At 40.3% G+C, this 23,285-nt stretch overlaps 1 protein-coding gene across 1 annotated transcript in view; it reads right to left on the bottom strand.

The window, feature by feature from the left end:
- The window catches only part of ADGRL4 (adhesion G protein-coupled receptor L4), a 323,327-nt gene that overhangs the window by 21,210 nt on the left and 278,832 nt on the right, over window positions 1–23,285 (bottom strand). Inside the window, exon 14 of the mRNA XM_053693324.1 lies at window positions 13,409–13,500. Within this exon, the coding sequence (XP_053549299.1) occupies window positions 13,409–13,500 (92 nt within the window). The remainder of the gene's footprint in view (window positions 1–13,408; window positions 13,501–23,285) is intronic.

Below are 23,285 nucleotides of genomic sequence, written 5' to 3'. Positions count from 1 at the left end.
CTCCAGCACTCTCAACTGTTAAGTTACAGCTAAGAGCTGGAGCTCCTGAAGCTTCAGGCATCTGCCGCATTTGGTGCCGGAGCGCGATCCGAGCTCCGGGCTTCATATGAGGGCAGATGCCTGATCATTACAGATGATGACACTGTGTGAGAGGGAGTGGGAGGACCCTACCTATGAAAAAAAAAATAGTGGGATGGGGCAGCTATGCTACAGAAAAGAAGATCTGGGGGTATGGGGGACCCTAAACTAAAGATAGCGGGTGGGGGTGGGGTGGGAGGGACACTACACTACAGAAAATATGCTAAAAATAATACATTTTTTTTTTTTTTTTAACCAAAAAAGGAGTTTATAGGTACTGGCAGACAGTTGCCAGTACCTAAGATGGGGCCTAACAGTTAGAGGAGGGAGATTTAGAGAGCTGTTTGGGGGGATCAGGGAGGTTTGGAGGTAAAGGGGGATCCTACACTGCAAAAATTATAAAAATATATAAAAAAAATATTTTATTTAAAAAAAACAGAATTTATGCTTACCTGATAAATTACTTTCTCCAACGGTGTGTCCGGTCCACGGCGTCATCCTTACTTGTGGGATATTCTCTTCCCCAACAGGAAATGGCAAAGAGTCCCAGCAAAGCTGGTCACATGGTCCCTCCTAGGCTCCGCCCACCCCAGTCATTCGACTGACGGACAGGAGGAAATATATATAGGAGAAACCATATGGTACCGTGGTGACTGTAGTTAGAGAAAATAATTAATCAGACCTGATTAAAAAACCAGGGCGGGCCGTGGACCGGACACACCGTTGGAGAAAGTAATTTATCAGGTAAGCATAAATTCTGTTTTCTCCAACATTGGTGTGTCCGGTCCACAGCGTCATCCTTACTTGTGGGAACCAATACCAAAGCTTTAGGACACGGATGAAGGGAGGGAGCAAATCAGGTCACCTAAACGGAAGGCACCACAGCTTGCAAAACCTTTCTCCCAAAAATAGCCTCCGAAGAAGCAAAAGTATAAAATTTGTAAAATTTGGCAAAAGTGTGCAGTGAAGACCAAGTCGCTGCCTTACATATCTGGTGAACAGAAGCCTCGTTCTTGAAGGCCCATGTGGAAGCCACAGCCCTAGTGGAGTGAGCTGTGATTGTTTCAGGAGGCTGCCGTCCGGCAGTCTCATAAGCCAATCGGATAATGCTTTTAAGCCAAAAGGAAAGAGAGGTAGAAGTCGCTTTTTGACCTCTCCTTTTACCAGAATAAACAACAAACAAGGAAGATGTTTGTCTGAAATCTTTAGTAGCCTCTAAATAGAACTTTAGAGCATGGACAACGTCCAAATTGTGTAACAAACGTTCCTTCTTTGAAACTGGATTCGGACACAAAGAAGGTACAACTATCTCCTGGTTAATATTTTTGTTAGAAACAACTTTAGGAAGAAAACCAGGCTTAGTACGCAAAACCACCTTATCTGCATGGAACACCAGATAAGGAGGAGAACACTGCAGAGCAGATAACTCTGAAACTCTTCTAGCAGAAGAAATTGCAACCAAAAACAAAACTTTCCAAGATAGTAACTTAATATCTATGGAATGTAAGGGTTCAAACGGAACCCCTTGAAGAACTGAAAGAACTAGATTTAGACTCCAGGGAGGAGTCAAAGGTCTGTAAACAGGCTTGATCCTAACCAGAGCCTGAACAAATGCTTGAACATCTGGCACAGCTGCCAGTCTTTTGTGTAGTAAGACAGATAAAGCAGAGATCTGTCCCTTTAGAGAACTTGCAGATAATCCTTTCTCCAAACCTTCTTGAAGAAAGGAGAGAATCTTAGGAATTTTTATCTTATTCCATGGGAATCCTTTGGATTCACACCAACAGATATATTTTTTCCATATTTTATGGTAAATTTTTCTAGTTACAGGTTTTCTGGCCTGAACCAGAGTATCTATCACCGAATCTGAAAACCCACGCTTTGATAGAATCAAGCGTTCAATCTCCAAGCCGTCAGTTGGAGGGAGACCAGATTTGGGTGTTCGAATGGACCTTGAACAAGAAGGTCCTGTCTCAAAGGTAGCTTCCATGGTGGAGCCGATGACATATTCACCAGGTCTGCATACCAAGTCCTGCGTGGCCACGCAGGAGCTATCAAGATCACCGAAGCCCTCTCCTGATTGATCCTGGCTACCAGCCTGGGAATGAGAGGAAACGGTGGGAATACATAAGCTAGGTTGAAGTCCAAGGTGCTACTAGTGCATCTACTAGAGTCGCCTTGGGATCCCTGGATCTGGACCCGTAGCAAGGAACCTTGAAGTTCTGACGAGATGCCATCAGATCCATGTCTGGAATGCCCCATAATTGAGTTATTTGGGCAAAGATTTCCGGATGGAGTTCCCACTCCCCCGGATGAAATGTCTGACGACTCAGAAAATCCGCTTCCCAATTTTCCACTCCTGGGATGTGGATCGCAGACAAGTGGCAGGAGTGATCCTCCGCCCATTGAATTATTTTTGTCACTTCTTTCATCGCCAGGGAACTCTTTGTTCCCCCTTGATGATTGATATAAGCAACAGTCGTCATGTTGTCTGATTGGAACCTTATGAATTTGGCCTTTGCTAGTTGAGGCCAAGCTCTGAGAGCATTGAATATCGCTCTCAGTTCCAGAATGTTTATCGGGAGAAGAGACTCTTCCCGAGACCATAGACCCTGAGCTTTCAGGGATTCCCAGACCGCACCCCAGCCCACTAGACTGGCGTCGGTCGTGACAATAACCCACTCTGGCCTGCGGAAGCTCATTCCCTGGGACAGATGGTCCAGGGTCAGCCACCAATGGAGTGAATCTCTGGTCTTTTGATCTACTTGAATCATTGGAGACAAGTCTGTATAATCCCCATTCCACTGTTTGAGCATGCACAGTTGTAATGGTCTTAGATGAATTCGTGCAAAAGGAACTATGTCCATTGTTGCAACCATCAATCCTATTACTTCCATGCACTGCGCTATGGAAGGACGAGGAACAGAATGAAGCACTTGACAAGAGCTTAGAAGTTTTGATTTTCTGACCTCTGTCAGAAAAATCCTCATTTCTAAGGAATCTATTATTGTTTCCAAGAAGGGAACTCTTGTTGACGGGGACAGAGAACTCTTTTCTACTGCAATGCCCCTTGGTCTTAGAACCGCTAGAAGGGACCCTAGCACCTTTGTGAAAATCCTTGGAGCAGTGGCTAATCCGAATGGAAGAGCCACAAACTGGTAATGTTGGTCCAGAAAAGCGAACCTTAGGAACTGATGATGTTCCTTGTGGATAGGGATATGTAGGTACGCATCCTTTAGATCCACGGTAGTCATAAATTGACTTTCCTGGATGGTGGGTAGAATCGTTTGAATAGTTTCCATTTTGAACGATGGTCCCCTGAGAAATTTGTTTAGGATCTTCAAATCCAAAATTGGTCTGAACGTTCCCTCTTTTTTGGGAACTACGAACAGATTGGAATAAAATCCCATTCCTTGTTCCTTTATTGGAACTGGGTGTATCACTCCCATCTTTAACAGGTCTTCTACACAATGTAAGAATGCCTGTCTCTTTATTTGGTTTGAGGATAAGTGAGACTTGTGGAACCTTCCCCTTGGGGGTAGTTCCTTGAATTCCAGGAGATAACCTTGAGAAACTATTTCTAGCGCCCAAGGATCCTGAACATCTCTTGCCCAAGCCTGAGCAAAGAGAGAGAGTCTGCCCCCCACCAGATCCGGTCCCGGATCGGGGGCTACTCCTTCATGCTGTTTTGTTAGCAGTGGCAGGCTTCTTGGCCTGCTTACCCTTGTTCCAGCCTTGCATTGGTTTCCAGGCTGGTTTGGGTTGTGAGGCATTACCCTCTTGCTTAGAGGATGCAGAATTAGAGGCTGGTCCATTTCTGCGAAAGGGACGAAAATTAGGCTTATTTTTAGCCTTAAAAGACCTATCCTGTGGAAGGGCGTGGCCCTTTCCCCCAGTGATGTCTGAAATAATCTCTTTCAAATCAGGTCCAAATAAAGTTTTACCTTTGAAAGGAATGTTAAGCAATTTTGTCTTGGATGACACATCCGCTGACCAAGACTTTAGCCAAAGCGCTCTGCGTGCCACGATAGCAAACCCTGAATTTTTCGCCGCTAATTTTGCTAATTGCAAAGCGGCATCTAAAATAAAAGAGTTAGCCAATTTAAGTGCGTGAACTCTGTCCATAACCTCCTCATATGGAGTTTCTCTACTTAGCGACTTTTCTAGTTCCTCGAACCAGAACCACGCTGCCGTAGTGACAGGAACAATGCATGAAATTGGTTGTAGAAGGTAGCCTTGCTGTACAAAAATCTTTTTAAGCAAACCTTCCAATTTTTTATCCATAGGATCTTTGAAAGCACAACTATTTTCAATAGGAATAGTAGTGCGTTTGTTTAGAGTAGAAACTGCCCCCTCGACCTTGGGGACTGTCTGCCATAAGTCCTTTCTGGGGTCGACCATAGGAAATAATTTCTTAAATATAGGGGGAGGAACAAAAGGTATGCCGGGCTTTTCCCACTCTTTATTTACTATGTCCGCCACCCGCTTGGGTATAGGAAAAGCGTTGGGGGGCACCGGAACCTCTAGGAACCTGTCCATCTTGCATAATTTCTCTGGAATGACCAAATTGTCACAATCATCCAGAGTAGATAACACCTCCTTAAGCAGTGCGCGGAGATGTTCTAATTTAAATTTAAATGTCACAACATCAGGTTCAGCTTGATGAGAATTTTTTCCTGAATCTGAAATTTCTCCCTCAGACAAAACCTCCCTCATGGCCCCTTCAGATTGGTGTGAGGGTATGACAGAACAATTATCATCAGCGTCCTCTTGCTCTTCAGTGTTTAAAACAGAGCAATCGCGCTTTCTCTGATAAGTAGGCATTTTGGATAAAAGATTTGCTATGGAGTTATCCATTACAGCCGTTAATTGTTGCATGGTAATAAGTATTGGCGAACTAGATGTACTAGGGGCCTCCTGCATGGGCAAAACTGGTGTAGACACAGTAGGAGATGATGTAGTATCATGATTACTCCCTTCATTTGAGGAATCATCTTGGGCAATATCATTATTTGTGGCAGTACTGTCCTTACTTTGTTTGGACGCTATGGCACAATTATCACATAAATTTAAATGGGGAGACACATTGGCTTTCATACATATAGAACATAACTTATCTGAAGGTACAGACATGTTAAACAGGCTTAAACTTGTCAACAAAGCACAAAAAACATAATTTATGCTTACCTGATACATTTATTTATCTTGTAGTGTATCCAGTCCACGGATCATCCATTACTTGTGGGATATTCTCCTTCCCAACAGGAAGTTGCAAGAGGATCACCCACAGCAGAGCTGCTATATAGCTCCTCCCCTAACTGCCATATCCAGTCATTCGACCGAAAACAAGCCGAGAAAGGAGAAACCATAGGGTGCAGTGGTGACTGAAGTTTAATTAAAATTTAGACCTGCCTTAAAAGGACAGGGCGGGCCGTGGACTGGATACACTACAAGAGAAATAAATTTATCAGGTAAGCATAAATTATGTTTTCACTTGTTAAGTGTATCCAGTCCACGGATCATCCATTACTTGTGGGATACCAATACCAAAGCTTAAGTACACGGATGATGGGAGGGACAAGGCAGGCACTTAAACGTAAGGAACCACTGCCTGTAGAACCTTTCTCCCAAAAACAGCTTTCGAAGAAGCAAAAGTATCAAATTTGTAAAATTTTGAAAAGGTATGAAGCGAAGACCAAGTTGCAGCCTTGCAAATCTGTTCAACAGAGGCCTCATTTTTAAAGGCCCAGGTAGAAGCCACAGCTCTAGTAGAATGAGCTGTAATTCTTTCAGGGGGCTGCTGTCCAGCAGTCTCATATGCTAAACGGATTATACTCCGAAGCCAAAAAGAAAGAGGTTGCCGAGGCCTTTTGACCTCTCCTCTGTCCAGAGTAAATAACAAACAGGTGAGATGTTTGGCGAAAATCTTTAGTAGCCTGCAAGTAAAACTTCAATGCACGGACTACGTCTAGATTATGCAAAAGACGTTCCTTCTTTGAAGAAGGATTAGGGCATAATGATGGAACAACAATCTCTTGATTGATATTCTTGTTAGAAACCACCTTAGGTAAAAACCCAGGTTTTGTACGCAGAACTACTTTATCTGAATGAAAGATCAGATAAGGAGAATCACAATGTAAGGCAGATAACTCTGAGACTCTTCGAGCCGAGGAAATAGCCATCAGAAAAAGAACTTTCCATGATAGAAGTTTGATATCAATAGAATGAAGGGGTTCAAACGGAACCCCTTGAAGAACTTTAAGAACCAAGTTTAAGCTCCATGGGGGAGCAACAGGTTTAAACACAGGCTTAATTCTAACTAAAGCCTGACAAAATGCCTGAACGTCTGGAACTTCTGCCAGACGCTTGTGTAAAAGAATAGACAGAGCAGAAATCTGTCCCTTTAAAGAACTAGCTGATAGTCCTTTGTCCAAACCCTCTTGGAGGAAGGACAATATCCTAGGAATCCTAACCCTACTCCATGAGTAATTCTTGGATTCCTCCAAGACAGCATGAAGGAGCGGCCCCCTATCCGACAACGGATCTAGTAGGGGGCAGACTCTCTCTCTTCGCCCAATGAAGATATTTGCGCCAAATCTTGTGGTAAATTTTCCTGGTGACATGCTTTCGTGCCTGTATTAAGGTATCAATTACTGACTCGGAGAAGCCACACTTTGATAGGATCAAGCGTTCAATCTCCATGCAGTCAGTCTCAAAGAAAGTAGATTTGGATGATTGAAAGGACCTTGTTTTAGAAGGTCTTGTCTCAGAGGCAGAGTCCATGGTGGAAAGGATAACGTGTCCACTAGGTCTGCATACCAGGTCCTGCGTGGCCACGCAGGCGCTATCAATATCATCGATGCTCTCTCCTGTTTGATTTTGGCAATCAGACGAGGGAGCAGAGGAAACGGTGGAAACACATAGGCCAGGTTGAAGAACCAAGGCGCTGCTAGAGCATCTATCAGTGCCGCTTCTGGGTCCCTGGACCTGGATCCGTAACAAGGAAGCTTGGCGTTCTGGCGAGACGCCATGAGATCCAGTTCTGGTTTGCCCCAACGGAGAACCAATTGAGCAAACACCTCCGGATGGAGTTCCCACTCCCCCGGATGAAAAGTCTGACGACTTAGAAAATCCGCCTCCCAGTTCTCTACCCCTGGGATATGGATCACTGATAGGTGGCAAGAGTGAGTCTCTGCCCAGTGAATTATCTTGGAGACTTCTGACATCGCTAGGGAACTCCTGGTCCCCCCTGGTCCCCCCTTGATGGATGATGTAAGCCACAGTCGTGATGTTGTCCGACTGAAATCTGATGAACCTCAGTGTTGCTAACTGAGGCCAAGCTAGAAGAGCATTGAATATTGCTCTTAACTCCAGAATATTTATTGGGAGGAGTTTCTCCTCCTGAGTCCATGAACCCTGAGCCTTCAGGGAGTTCCAGACTGCACCCCAACCTAGAAGGCTGGCGTCTGTTACAATGGTCCAATCTGGCCTGCGAAAGGTCATACCTTTGGACAGATGGACCCGAGATAACCACCAGAGAAGAGAATCTCTGGTTTCCTGATCCAGATTTAGTAGAGGGGACAAATCTGTGTAATCCCCATTCCACTGACTGAGCATGCATAATTGCAGCGGTCTGAGATGCAGGCGCGCAAATGGCACTATGTCCATCGCCGCTACCATTAAGCCGATTACTTCCATGCACTGAGCCACCGTGGGGCACGGAATGGAGTGAAGAACACGGCAAGCATTTAGAAGTTTTGATAACCTGGACTCCGTCAGGTAAATTTTCATTTCTATAGAATCTATCAGAGTCCCTAGGAAGGAAACCCTTGTGAGAGGAGATAGAGAACTCTTTTCTTAGTTCACTTTCCACCTATGCGACCTCAGAAATGCCAGAACGATCTCTGTATGAGACTTGGCAATTTGAAAGCTTGACGCCTGTATCAGGATGTCGTCTAGGTAAGGAGCCACCGCTATGCCTCGCGGTCTTAGAGCCGTCAGAAGTGAGCCCAGAACCTTTGTAAAAATTCTTGGGGCTGTAGCCAACCCGAATGGAAGAGCTACAAACTGGTAATGCCTGTCTAGAAAGGCAAACCTCAGGAACCGATGCGGATTCTTGTTGATCGGAATGTGAAGGTAGGCATCCTTTAAGTCCACTGTGGTCATGTACTGACCCTCTTGGATCATGGGTAAAATGGTTCAAATAGTTTCCATCTTGAATGATGGAACTCTGAGGAATTTGTTTAGGATCTTTAGATCCAAGATTGGTCTGAAGGTTCCCTCTTTTTTGGGAACCACAAACAGATTTGAATAAAACCCCTGTCCTTGTTCCGTCTGCGGAACTGGATGGATCACTCCCATTACAAGGAGGTCTTGCACGCAGCTTAGGAATGCCTCTTTCTTTATCTGGTTTGCAGATAATCTTGAAAGGTGAAATCTCCCTTGTGGGGGAGAAGCTTTGAAGTCCAGAAGATATCCCTGAGATAGGATCTCCAATGCCCAGGGATCCTGAACATCTCTTGCCCACGCCTGGGCGAAGAGAGAGAGTCTGCCCCCTACTAGATCCGTTGTCGGATAGGGGGCCGCTCCTTCATGCTGTCTTGGAGGCAGCAGCAGGCTTTCTGGCCTGCTTGCCCTTGTTCCAGGACTGGGAAGGTTTCCAGGCCTGCTTAGATTGAGGAAAAGTTCCCTCTTGTTTTGAAGTAGAGGGAGCTGATCCTGCACCTGCCTTGAAATTTCGAAAGGCACGAAAATTAGACTGTTTGGCCCTTGATTTGGCCCTGTCCTGAGGAAGGGTATGACCCTTACCTCCAGTAATGTCAGCAATAATTTCTTTCAAACCAGGCTCGAATAAGGTCTGCCCCTTGAAAGGAATGTTAAGTAATTTAGACTTTGAAGTCACATCAGCTGACCAGGATTTAAGCCATAGCGCCCTACGCGCCTGGATGGCGAATCCGGAATTCTTAGCCGTTAGTTTAGTCAAATGAACAATGGCATCAGAAACAAATAAGTTAGCTAGCTTAAGTGTTCTAAGCTTGTCAATAATTTCAGTCAATGGAGCTGTATGGATGGCCTCTTCCAGGGCCTCAAACCAGAACGCCGCCGCAGCAGTGACAGGCGCAATGCATGCAAGGGGCTGTAAAATAAAACCTTGTTTAATTAACATTTTCTTAAGGTAACCCTCTAATTTTTTATCCATTGGATCTGAAAAAGCACAACTGTCCTCAACCGGGATAGTGGTACGCTTTGCTAAAGTAGAAACTGCTCCCTCCACCTTAGGGACTGTCTGCCATAAGTCCCGTGTAGTGGCATCTATTGGAAACATTTTTCTAAATATAGGAGGTGGGGAAAAGGGCACACCGGGTCTATCCCACTCCTTACTAATAATTTCTGTAAGCCTTTTAGGGATTGGAAAAACATCAGTACTCACCGGCACTGCATAGTATTTATCCAGCCTACACAATTTCTCTGGCACTGCAAATGTGTCAGTCATTCAGAGCAGCTAATACCTCCCCAAGTAACACACGGAGGTTCTCAAGCTTAAATTTAAAATTAGAAATCTCTGAATCAGGTCTCCCCGATTCAGAGACGTCACCCACAGACTGAAGCTCTCCGTCCTCAGGTTCTGCATATTGTGACGCAGTATCAGACATGGCTCTTACAGCATCTACGCGCTCTGTATCTCGTCTAACCCCAGAGCTATCGCGCTTGCCTCTCAATTCAGGCAATCTTGCTAATACCTGTGACAGGGTATTATTCATGATTGCAGCCCTGTCCTGCAAAGTAATCGCTATGGGCATCCCTGATGTACTTGGCGCCATATTAGCGTGCGTCCCTCGAGCGGGAGGCGAAGGGTCCGACACGTGGGGAGAGTTAGTCGGCATAACTTCCCCCTCGACAGACCCCTCTGGTGACAATTCTTTTATAGATAAAGACTGATCTTTACTGTTTAAGGTGAAATCAATACATTTAGTACACATTCTCCTATGGGGCTCCACAATGGCTTTTAAACATAATGAACAAGTAGTTTCCTCTGTGTCAGACATGTTTGTACAGACTAGCAATGAGACTAGCAAGCTTGGAAAAAACTTTAAACAAAGTTAACAAGCAATATAAAAAATGTTACTGTGCCTTTAAGAGAAACAAATTTTGGCAAAATTTGAAATAACAGTGAAAAAAGGCAGTTACACTAACAAAGTTTTTATAGTGTATGTAACAAGTTAGCAGAGCATTGCACCCACTTGCAAATGGATGATTAACCCCTTAATACAAAAAACAGATTAACAAAACGAAAAATATGTTTTTTAAACTGCCACAGCTCCTACTTTTGAAGCCTTTTGAGCCCATCAGAGATGTCCTATAGCATGCAGGGGACTGCTGAGGGAAGCTGAATGTCACAGTTTGTAATTTTAACTGCACCAACTGTAACTTTTATACTATAACAGTGAAAAGCCTCAGGAAAACTGTTTCTAGCAAAAATAAAGCCAGCCATGTGGAAAAAACTAGGCCCCAAAAAGTTTTATCACCAAAGCATATATAAAGACGATTAAACATGCCAGCAAACGTTTTATATTACACTTTTATAAGAGTATGTATCTCTGTTAATAAGCCTGATACCAGTCGCTATTAAATCACTGCATTTAGGCTTAACTTACATTAATCCGGTATCAGCAGCATTTTTCTAGCAAGTTCCATCCCTAGAAATATGTTTACTGCACATACCTTATTGCAGGAAAACCTGCACGCCATTCCCTCTCTGAAGTTACCTCACTCCTCAGAATATGTGAGAACAGCAATGGATCTTAGTTACTTCTGCTAAGATCATAGAAATCACAGGCAGATTCTTCTTCTAATGCTGCCTTTGATAAAACAGTACACTCCGGTACCATTTAAAAATAACAAACTTTTGATTGAAGTTAAGAAACTAACTATAATACACCACTCTCCTCTTACTACGTCCATCTTTGTTGAGAGTTGCAAGAGAATGACTGGATATGGCAGTTAGGGGAGGAGCTATATAGCAGCTCTGCTGTGGGTGATCCTCTTGCAACTTCCTGTTGGGAAGGAGAATATACCACAAGTAATGGATGATCCGTGGACTGGATACACTTAACAAGAGAAAACGTTTTAAAATAAAACCGTTACTGTCACTTTAAATTTCAAACAGAAAACACTTTATTACTGAATATGTGAAAAACTATGAAGGAATTGTTCAAAAATTACCAAATTTCAGAGCTTTAACCCTTAAAATAAGGGAACCGGAGCCGTTTTTCAATTTAACCCCTATACAGTCCCAGATATAGTCTTTGCTAAGACCCAACCAAGCCCTGAGGGGAATACGATACCAAATGACGCCTTCTAAAAGCTTTTTCAGAGATTCTTAGATCCTCACACATGCATCTGCATGCCCTGCTCACAAAAAAACAACTGTGCATTAATGGCGCGAAAATGAGGCTCAGTCTATGACTAGAAAGGCCCCCTGACTGAAAAAGGTGTCCAATACAGTGCCTGCCGTTTTATAAACGTTCCCCAAGATTATAATGCCAATTGTTAGCCTAAATCTGAATAATATGCACAAATAAAGCAATCGATTTAGCCCATAAAAATGTCTACCAGTTTTTTAGCCCATAATAAGCCCTTTATTCTGTTTGTCTTTAACTAAGAAAATGGCTTACCGGTCCCCATGAGGGGAAATGACAGCCTTCCAGCATTACACAGTCTTGTTAGAAATATGCCTAGTCATACCTTAAGCAGAAAAAGTCTGCTAACTGCTTCCCCCAACTGAAGTTACTTCATCTCAACAGTCCTATGTGGAAACAGTAATCGATTTTAGTTACTGTCTGCTAAAATCATCTTCCTCTTACAAACAGAAATCTTCATCCTTTTCTGTTTCAGAGTAAATAGTACATACCAGCACTATTTTAAAATAACAAACACTTGATAGAAGATTAAAAACTACATTTAAACACCAAAAAAACTCTTAACCATCTCCGTGGAGATGTTGCCTGTGCAACGGCAAAGAGAATGACTGGGGTGGGCGGAGCCTAGGAGGGACCATGTGACCAGCTTTGCTGGGACTCTTTGCCATTTCCTGTTGGGGAAGAGAATATCCCACAAGTAAGGATGACGCCGTGGACCGGACACACCAATGTTGGAGAAAAGCGCCTTATTTTCATACTGGCAAACTGTCTGCAGTACCTAAGACGGGGGTTACCAGTGGGGGAGGGAAGAGAGCTGTTTGGGAAGGATCAGGTAGGGATCAGGGGTTGGGAAGTGTCAGGTGGGAGGCTAATCTCTACACTAAAGCTACAATTAACCTTTTAAGCTACTTGATTAACTCCTTCACTGCCGGGAATAATAGAAGTGTGGTGCGCAGCTGCAATTAGGTGCCTTCTAATTACCAAAAAGCAATGGTAAAGCCATATATGTCTGCTATTTCTTAAAAAAAGGGGATCCCAGAGAAACGTTTACAAACATTTGTGCCATAATTGCACAAGCAGTATGTAAATAATTTCTGTGAGAAACCCAAAGTTTGTGAAAAAAGTACTATTTTTTTTTATTTAATTGCATTTGGCACAGAAATGGTGGCATGAAATATACCAAAATGGGTCTAGATCAATACCTTGGGTTGTCTACTTAAAATATATATAGTTTTGACAGGTAAATAAAAAAAAAACAAGGCTCTTTTTCTGTTTAAATGAAGTGATAGCAAAAATGCTAAAAGTTCTCTGGTATTTTGGGCAAGTTTTTGTCTGAAAGTCCTGGTAGTGAAAGGGTTAAACACGGGAGGGCTGAATCGATGATACCTTCGAGTATTTATTTGTATCTTTACAAGCTTTCTATGTTTTGAGTATATTTCATTTTGAGAACATCTGCAAACACTTATGTATTTTTTTATTATTCTCTACTCTAATATCTCAGTAAACTAGACTGGAAAACCCAGTCCTCAAATGTTAAATATTATAGCAGCTTTAGCCACTAAGCAGAGAATGCGTTTGGTATTTTTTAAACAGGACAAATAAATATAGAAAGTGTATTATACTTTCTGATACTATACATACTTGGAATAAACAATTTGAAAAGCCCAAATTGAGCTAAATCTAAACCTTAAAATTTGCATCTGGTGAAGGAGCAATAATATAACACAGCAGAAAGATAACTGATTCTTCCAATTTACAGATGCATAATTGGCTCAGCTGTAAATACATTTTCATGCCTTTTGTCTATACTCCTACACATATCCTTTAATTATTATGGTTTCATGTGTTTTTTAATATCATATTTGAAACACATGGTTTCCTGATATGTAATAGTTGTTACGAATACAAACCTTATATGTTCATAATAATTGACATCTGGCTTTAGCATTGTAGTATGTCGAAATACTTTATAGATTATAACACCAAACGCCATTAAATTAACCTGCAAAAGAGAAAGTAAGAATCTTTAAGTATTTAACATATTTCAAATTAATATAACAACTCTTAACTCTGTCTATATATATATATTATCATATTTTTTTTTTAAAATGTAATCCGTCCATTCCTTTTTTTTTCTTTTTTAATATAACAGTTTATAGGCATTCTTCAAAATCACAGTAAATAAAATATTTACAATGGAAATGTCAGAGCATTTACACAGACACGCACGCGTGTGTGCGCGCACACACATATGCACATGCACACATACACACACATACACGCACACACACACACACTCATAGACACACAAACAGATAAGATACAGATTTAAAATGTGGTTCGGAAAATATATAATTTATTATGAGCTGACCTAAACTCTACATATTGAAACATAGAAATTGGTTCAATTAAATGTGCACTAATGTTAGAATAAAAAGGAGATAGTAGAAAATTATTTTTTTTCATTAAAAATTAAGTAAAAGGCATCATGTTTTATCTTCATTAATGACATCACTTGGTATTTGTGGGTGTACTGAATAAATGGATAATTGGAAGCCAAATATGCCCTTTTTGAAGTCTTTAACTCAGATTTTAAAATACATATTTTATTTTAGAGAATAACTTTTAATTGTCATCAGATTACATTTTTTCACTTGCATAATACAAGTATTATATGTTTTTTTTTAAATTTTATTTTGTAAAATAATTAACTGTTAATTATCTACATACATTTTAGTAAGAAATATATATATATTTTAAATGTGTTGTTAATTGATTTAGCTAAGAAAAAAAGCTGATTAAATAATGATAGAAATCTTTAAAAAATAAAAAATAAACACGTTCAATAAAGTTCAGTGGAGTGCATTTTCAGTTAAAGGGCAATACAAGAACAAAAGGTCATAAATTGAATCGTAAGACTACGGGATTTAGTAGTAAATCTCAAAAATATTAAAAGGTAATAGAGATAAGAAAAATCCTTTCAGTAGACATACAAAGGCTGAATTCAGTAAAATAATTTAATAATGCACACAGCTGTAGTGAGAATTATTTAATCTAGTCTCAATATGTATCATGGAAGACAACATTGATTATTTTAGTCATCTTTGTCCCCTCAATCTATTTATATATTTGTTAAAAGTTTTATGGTTTTACATATGTTTTACATATGTTTCTTCTCTAAAGTTATTTTCCTATATTTGTAGTTTTTAATACTTCTCTTAAACTCCATTCAGTTCCATTGAGTGTTGCTACTGAATATTTTAACTTAAAATCATATTGCACTCAGAAAGTCCCGGAAAAAAAAAAGTTTGGTCATATATAGAAATAAAATTTGTATAATAATATCAATATTTATTTTTCCTGATTTTATGATAATTTAATTCTAAAAATTGTGTTTATTCCCTAGAGAGTTAAAAAGTGAGGCAGTTATACTTGAGATTCCAGCTATAACTGACCCTGCTACATGCTACATAGTGATCGGAGTTGGAGTTCACTTATGCTCTAAATGACTACAGCCAATAAGATACTCAAGATGCTAAATAAGGAAAGTTGTGGATGGAGTTTGACCTCTAAAAAACAATTTTAATTCAACTATCAATTTTGCTTTATTCTCTTGATATTCATTGTTGAAAAAGTAGCAATGCACTACTAGAAACTAACTTGAACACATTGGGTGAGTCAAGGCAAGATGCATAAGTCTCCAGCCACCAATCATCAGCTAGCTCTCAGTAGTGCATTGCTGCTCCTGAGCCTACCTAGGTATGATTTTCAACAAAGGATAAAAAGAACAAAGCAAATTAGATAACAGAAGTAAACCAGAAATTTGTTTAAAATTGCAAGTTCTATCAGAGTCATGAACGTTGAATTTTGACTTTAATGTCCCCTTAAGGTACATAAAAGTGCAACATTAAAATGTTCTTATATGTTAGAGAAATTCCTTATTAATGCACTATTGCAATTAGCTAGTTAAACTCAGTCATTTAGTTCAACTCAGCTCCGGAGTAAGGGTTGCCATCTTCGCTTTTTGTGAAAAAAAGACTTTGCCATGCCAATTAGCATACATTTGCATATATAATTATACAGCTAAAAAAAAGAAAAGCACAACACACATCTAAGTGCAGATAATACACAAATTATTTTTATTCCAATAGCCCCTGTCCCAGAGTGCTACTCACAAGATTAAAAAATTAAGGCCTAGATTTAGAGTTGGGCAGTAGCCGTCAAAACCAGCAATAGAGGCTCCTAACGCTGGTTTTTACCGCCCTCTGGTATTTGGAGTCAGACAGGAAAGGGTCTAACGCTCACTTTCCAGCCGCGACTTTTCCATATCGCAGATCCCCTTACGTCATTTGTATATCCTATCTTTTCAATGGGATCTTTCTAACGCCGGTATTTAGAGTCGTGGCTGAAGTGAGCGTTAGAAATCTAATGACAAGACTCCAGCCGCAGAAAAAAGTCAGTAGTTAAGAGCTTTCTGGGCTAACGCCGGTTTATAAAGCTCTTAACTACTGTGCTCTAAAGTACACTAACACCCATAAACTACCTATGTACCCCTAAACCGAGGTCCCCCCACATCGCCGCCACTCTATTAAATTTTTTTAACCCCTAATCTGCCGACCGCCACCTACGTTATACTTATGTACCCCTAATCTGCTGCCCGTAACACCGCCGAACCCTATATTATATTTATTAACCCCTAATCTGCCCCCTCAATGTCGCCTCCACCTGCCTACACTTATTAACCCCTAATCTGCCGAGCGGACCGCACCGCTACTATAATAAAGTTATTAACCCCTAAACCGCCTCACTCCCGCCTCAATAACCCTATAATAAATAGTATTAACCCCTAATCTGCCCTCCCTAACATCGCCGACACCTAACTTCAATTATTAACCCCTAATCTGCCGACCGATTCTCGCCGCTACTGTAATAAATGGATTATCCCCTAAAGCTAAGTCTAACCCTAACACTAACACCCCCCTTACTTAAATATAATTTAAATCTAACAAAATAAATTAACTCTTATTAAATAAATTATTCCTATTTAAAGCTAAATACTTACCTGTAAAATAAACCCTAATATAGCTACAATATAAATTATAATTATATTATAGCTATTTTAGGATTTATATTTATCTTACAGGTAACTTTGTATTTATTTTAACCAGGTACAATAGCTATTAAATAGTTAAGAACTATTTAATAGCTAAAATAGTTAAAATAATTACAAAATTACCTGTAAAATAAATCCTAACCTAAATTACAATTAAACCTAACACTACACTATCAATAAATTAATTAAATAAAATACCTACAATTATCTACAATTAAACCTAACACTACACTATCAATAAATTAATTAAATACAATATCTACAAATAAATACAATTAAATAAACTAACTAACGTAAAAAAAATAAAAAAGAACTAAGTTACAAAAAATAAAAAAATATTTACAAATATTAGAAAAATATTACAACAATTTTAAACTAATTACACCTACTCTAAGTCCCCTAATAAAATAACAAAGACCCCCCAAATAAAAAAATGCCCTCCCCTATTCTAAATTACAAAAATTCAAAGCTCTTTTACCTTACCAGCCCTTAAAAGGGCCCTTTGCGGGGCATGCCCCAAAGAATTCAGCTCTTTTGCCTGTAAAAAAAACCCATACAATACCCCCCCCAACATTACAACCCACCACTCACATACCCCTAATCTAACCCAAACCCCCCTTAAATAAACCTAACACTAAGCCCCTGAAGATCTTCCTACCTTGTCTTCACCTCACCGGTTTCACCGATCGGTCCAGAAGAGGGTCCGAAGTCTTGATCGAAGCCCAAGCGGGGGGCTGAAGAGTGACGTCCATCCTCGGGCTGAAGTCTGGATCCAAGCGGCAAATGAAGAAGTCCATCTTCGGGAAGAAATCTTCATCCTATCCGGGCAGAAGAGGACATCCGGACCGGCAAACATCTTCATCCAAGCCGCATCTTCTATGTTGTTCCATCGGATGACAAGCGGCTGATCTTGAAGACCTCCGGCGCGGATCCATCCTCTTCATTCGACGTCCAACTGAAGAATGAAGGTTCCTTTAAATTACGTCATCCAAGATGGCGTCCGTTGAATTCCGATTGGCTGATAGGATTCTATCAGCCAATCGGAATTAAGGTAGGAAAATTCTGATTGGCTGATGGAATCAGCCAATCAGAATCAAGTTTAATCCGATTGGCTGATCCGATCAGCCAATCAGATTGAGCTCGCATTCTATTGGCTGATCGGAACAGCCAATAGAATGCTAGCTCAATCTGATTGGCTGATTGGATCAGCCAATCGGATTGAACTTGAATCTGATTGGCTGATTCCATCAGCCAATCAGAATTTTCCTACCTTAATTCCGATTGGCTGATAGGATTCTATCAGCCAATCGGAATTCGAGGGACGCCATCTTGGATGACGTCCCTTAAAGGAACCTTCATTCTTCAGTTGGACGTCGAACGAAGAGAATGGATCCGCGCCGGAGGTCTTCAAGATCAGCCGCTCATCATCCAATGGAACAACATAGAAGATGCGGCTTGGATGAAGATGTTTGCCGGTCCGGATGTCCTCTTCTGCCCGGATAGGATGAAGATTTCTTCCCGAAGATGGACTTCTTCATTTGCCGCTTGGATCCAGACTTCAGCCCGAGGATGGACGTCACTCTTCAGCCCCCCGCTTGGGCTTGGATCAAGACTTCGGACACTCTTCTGGACCGATCGGTGAACCCGGTGAGGTGAAGACAAGGTAGGAAGATCTTCAGGGGCTTAGTGTTAGGTTTATTTAAGGGGGGTTTGGGTTAGATTAGGGGTATGTGGATGGTGGGTTGTAATGTTGGGGGGGGTATTGTATGTTTTTTTTTACAGGCAAAAGAGCTGAATTCTTTGGGGCATGCCCCGCAAAGGGCTCTTTTAAGGGCTGGTAAGGTAAAAGAGCTTTGAGCTTTTGTAATTTAGAATAGGGTAGGGCATTTTTTTATTTTGGGGGTCTTTGTTATTTTATTAGGGGGCTTAGAGTAGGTGTAATTAGTTTAAAATTGTTGTAATATTTTTCTAATGTTTGTAAATATTTTTTTAATTTTTTGTAACTTAGTTCTTTTTTATTTTTTGTACTTTAGTTAGTTTATTTAATTGTATTTATTTGTAGGAATTGTATTTAATTTATTTATTGATAGTGTAGTGTTAGGTTTAATTGTAGATAATTGTAGATATTGTATTTAATTAATTTATTGATAGTGTAGTGTTAGGTTTAATTGTAACTTAGGTTAGGATTTATTTTACAGGTAATTTTGTAATTATTTTAACTAGGTAACTATTAAATAGTTATTAACTATTTAATAGCTATTGTATCTGGTTAAAATAATTACAAAGTTGCCTGTAAAATAAATATTAATCCTAAAATAGCAACAATATAATTATAATTTATATTGTAGCTATATTAGGGTTTATTTTACAGGTAAGTATTTAGCTTTAAATAGGAATAATTTATTTAATAAGAGTTCATTTATTTAGTTAGATTTAAATTATATTTAATTTAGGGGGGTTTTAGGGTTAAAGTTAGACTTAGCTTTAGGGGTTAATAAATTTATTAGAGTAGCGGTGAGCTCCTGTCAGCAGATTAGGGGTTAATACTTGAAGTTAGGTGTCGGCAATGTTAGGGAGGGTAGATTAGGGGTTAATACTATTTATTATAGGGTTATTGAGGCGGGAGTGAGGCGGATTAGGGGTTAATACATTTATTATAGTAGCGCTCAGGTCCAGTCGGCAGATTAGGGGTTAATAAGTGTAGTTAGGTGGAGGCGACGTTGGGGGCGGCAGATTAGGGGTTAATAAATATAATATAGGGTTCGGAGGTGTTAGGGGCAGCAGATTAGGGGTACATAGGGATAATGTAGGTGGCGGGGGTATACGGAGCGGCAGATTAGGGGTTAAGAATAATATGCAGGGGTCAGCGATAGCGGGGGCAGCAGATTAGGGGTTAATAAGTGTAAGGTTAGGGGTGTTTAGACATGTACATGTTAGAGTGTTAGGTGCAGACGTAGGAAGTGTTTCCCCATAGGAAACAATGGGGCTGCGTTAGGAGCTGAACGCGGCTTTTTTGCAGGTGTTAGGTTTTTTTTCAGCTCAAACAGCCCCATTGTTTTCTATGGGGGAATTGTGCACGAGCACGTTTTTGAAGCTGGCCGCGTCCGTAAGCACCGCTGGTATCGAGAGTTGAAGTTGCGGTAAATATGCTATACGCCCCCTTTTTTGGAGCCTAACGCAGCCATTCTGTGAACTCTAAATACCAGCGGTATTTAAAAGGTGCGGCCAGAAAAAAGCACGCGTAGCTAACGCACCCCTTTGGCCGTAAAACTCTAAATCTAGGCGTAAAAGTGCACATTGGTTATATATAACCAGCAGTCTTGCTTCAGCGTCTGAGTATTGATCCGCCTCTTATGTTTCTGTTAGTTATTGGTCAATTAACCTGTGTATTCTACGAATAGTCCATGCAGGTAAAGCAAGTCCAAAATACAACAGGTATGAAGTGGATATACAACGCTAGATATACAATGAACCAACTAATAGGTACAATTCTATTAAAAAGTGCTAACAAACACTGAGATCTCTCAGCTCACCATTATGACCACTAGATGCGGACCTGGTAGCCTCACTGAGACCTGTTTCTTTTACTCACTCGACATACGTTTCATTTCTATGACCAGGAACTTTTTCAAGAGTGATTTGCCTAATGGAATATGCCCCTTATATGGGCCATTTCTGGAGCAGGTTCTAAATTAACCCATTCCTGACTTAAATGCAGAATAACAATGAATATCAATATGGTTCATTGAATGAACGAATTTAAAACTAGCATTCAGACATTTTCTCAGTACATTAAGTTAAAATTGTATCCATCTAAAACCATATACCTAAAAAGATACAATACAATATAAAATATCATTGATAAAAAATACAAATTTATAAATGATTCTACAAAAAGTCCTACTGTTAACCCTATCTTTATACCTTGTAAATAAAGCATCAGAGCAAGTATATTAAAAATTCCCTGAACACTATAAGTTTCCAAACTAATTAAATATCTAAGCACTTAGAGTGTTTCTCCTAAATGGGATATTACATTCAAACTAAAAAATAAACCTATGTGTTTTACTACATATAAGATAGTTATATAAGGGGGGGGGGGCATGTCTTGGCCGCAGCTATGTTCAGACGTGTTTTCTGGCTGCTCTGAGGATAATCTGAACAATCCCATGGTTATACTTAGCATCCAACCTACAACTAAGCCATTTTCTATCCATACTCACTAAAGAAACAGATGATGCTATTTTCCTGTATCTCTCCAAATCTGAAGATCCTCAACAGCTAACACCACCACCACAGATTGCTTGCTGCCTACATCACCATTGTACCATCTGCCCCCCCGGTCTCATACTTAGTGGGGTAGAGTGGATTCAGGCTCCATGTTATATAAAGGACCTTCTAGAAGTTTGAACGGTGAGCAACATCAGTGCCAAGAAGCGATTACACGTGCGGCTATAACAAACCACAATGGAAGCTGAAATAACTGCTTTTCTACATTTAATAGCATGCAAGATGGAAGAACACTATACTTCTCATAGGGCTGAGTTGAGAGCGAGTAGAAGCGGTTCGGTTAGGAGCGCCAAGACTCTCAGCCCAGAGCGAGACCTAACCACCCTGTTAAGACAATCCACAGTGGTCAGCGATAGCAATCACCTATATACCTCAGGTGAAGCTGTTCACTCAGACAGTATGACTAGAGACATCAATGAGTCTTCACCTAACTCCAAACTGCTACAGACCATGTCTTCTTCGTGTCCCAGCTCCAACGCTCTGATGCATAATGCTGTGCTGACACCAGACCCCCTGGAGATGCGGCCGGTCAAGAGGGGGTACCGGATAGGCCTTACCTGGAAACATCTGGAGGTTTTTGACCCGAAGGCCACTGGCGATATACTCGTGAGGGGACTGCAACTATCCTCATGTACCCTTCCATTAAGCACAGGGTTTTCCTGCTGGAACTGTCCACGCATTGTAAGTCAGCCTATATGGTTTCAAACTGCAGCTCCCTCCTGTCACGGAGCGGTTGGCATCGGATGAAATAGCACTGTTCCTGGAGATGATATTACTCTAGGCTCTCAGATGTTCGGGGACTAACTGTCACTGAATATCTTATGGTAGACATTGGAATACTCTACTATCATACTGCAGACAATAGTGACAATCTTTTGATTTGATACACTGCAATATAATGCACGTTATGTCTAATGAAATTCAATGCCTAATATCATCTCCACATTTCCATTTCTAAAAGCATAGGAGGATATTGTAAATTAGCATGTTGTTGCCCTATCCAGAAGAGTCTCTGAGTTATTTTTTACTATATTTATGTGAAATATAGAGCATAGGTCTATGTATACTGCTTAGAATATTATTTAAACATCATATGTATCTGTCACATGATGGTCGAGTGCCTCATATTCGGTCAGTGTGCAATGTGATTTAGGATACTAGAGCAAATGTGCATTAGAACATTTTGATTATATAAACCCCTAACTGGGACCACGCTTACATAACAAGTTAATAGGTAGATTTGGTCTCTTGTTATATATTCTCCAATGATGCTAGCTTATGCCCATAACTTCCCTTCCTAGGTCATGTGTGGTAACCACTACATATCATTTTTCTTTTTTTCTTCTATTAAGCTACACTTATATTAGCACCTAGTCAATAGTTTCATTTATAACTGGAACTTGGAGTTCTTTACTCCTTATATAAGTATCTTTAAAGTGTCAGTTCCCCAAGTTACACACCTCACTTTATTTTTCTAACCCATATTTAGTCTTGTTGCCACTATATAAGGGCTCTATTAACCCTGCTATAGTCCCCTTGAACATATTCACAGCTCAGAGATGTTGTTTCACTAAATCTGGTTCTCTCTAGTTCTTCTACAACATAGATTATATGGTCTCAGTTTTAACACATAGCACCCATCTTTATTTATCGTACATATAAGACAATTTCCTGCATTGCTGCTTGTATTATTATTAAGCTTATATATGAGTGGTTAAGATATCTGTTAACTTAGGAGGGAAAATTTCTTCATCGCTCATCAAATAAGGGTGAATAGTTGCCCTTACAATAGATATTGGTTTGAACGAAAAGAATATGATACACTTTTTGCTTTCCCAGAGTAGAGTTTTCCTCTATCTTGTTGTTCAGTTATGGTGAAACAATTTATTCCCTCCTTCCCTGTTCATGTAGCTCAACATACACTAGAGGTCTTATCAGATACTCCATGCCCCATAGACTCCCTCCTCACCTCTCAATGGCTTTCTACCCCTTTTATTCTTTTTCTCATCTGCCCCCAGATTGATAACCTAACCTAGATATGCATATCCCCTGTAAATTCTTTGTAACAACCCCCCACCCCATTCTCCATCTCATAAAAAGACCGGACTTTACTTTTAACTTATCCTCTTCTCCGTCATAGGAGCTCCTGTCTGCTACCTCCTTTAACTGAAAGCGGTAACAATTCCCACTCATATACTCTAGTAGGTTTCCCATTATCTACATCAATTGTTCACTTAAAACCTATGATTACTATATAAGAACCACATATAAAATGAGGTCACATACTACAATCACAAGATCTATACTCCAGGCCCAGGTATTACTCATAATGTCCTTGTTTTTTCCTATTGTCTTGTAACCAGCAGAGAAGCCAGAGGTTTGTC

The sequence above is a fragment of the Bombina bombina genome, chromosome 10, assembly GCF_027579735.1.
Source record: "Bombina bombina isolate aBomBom1 chromosome 10, aBomBom1.pri, whole genome shotgun sequence".
NCBI lineage: Eukaryota > Metazoa > Chordata > Amphibia > Anura > Bombinatoridae > Bombina > Bombina bombina.
This window is presented reverse-complemented; position numbering and strand designations above follow the sequence as displayed.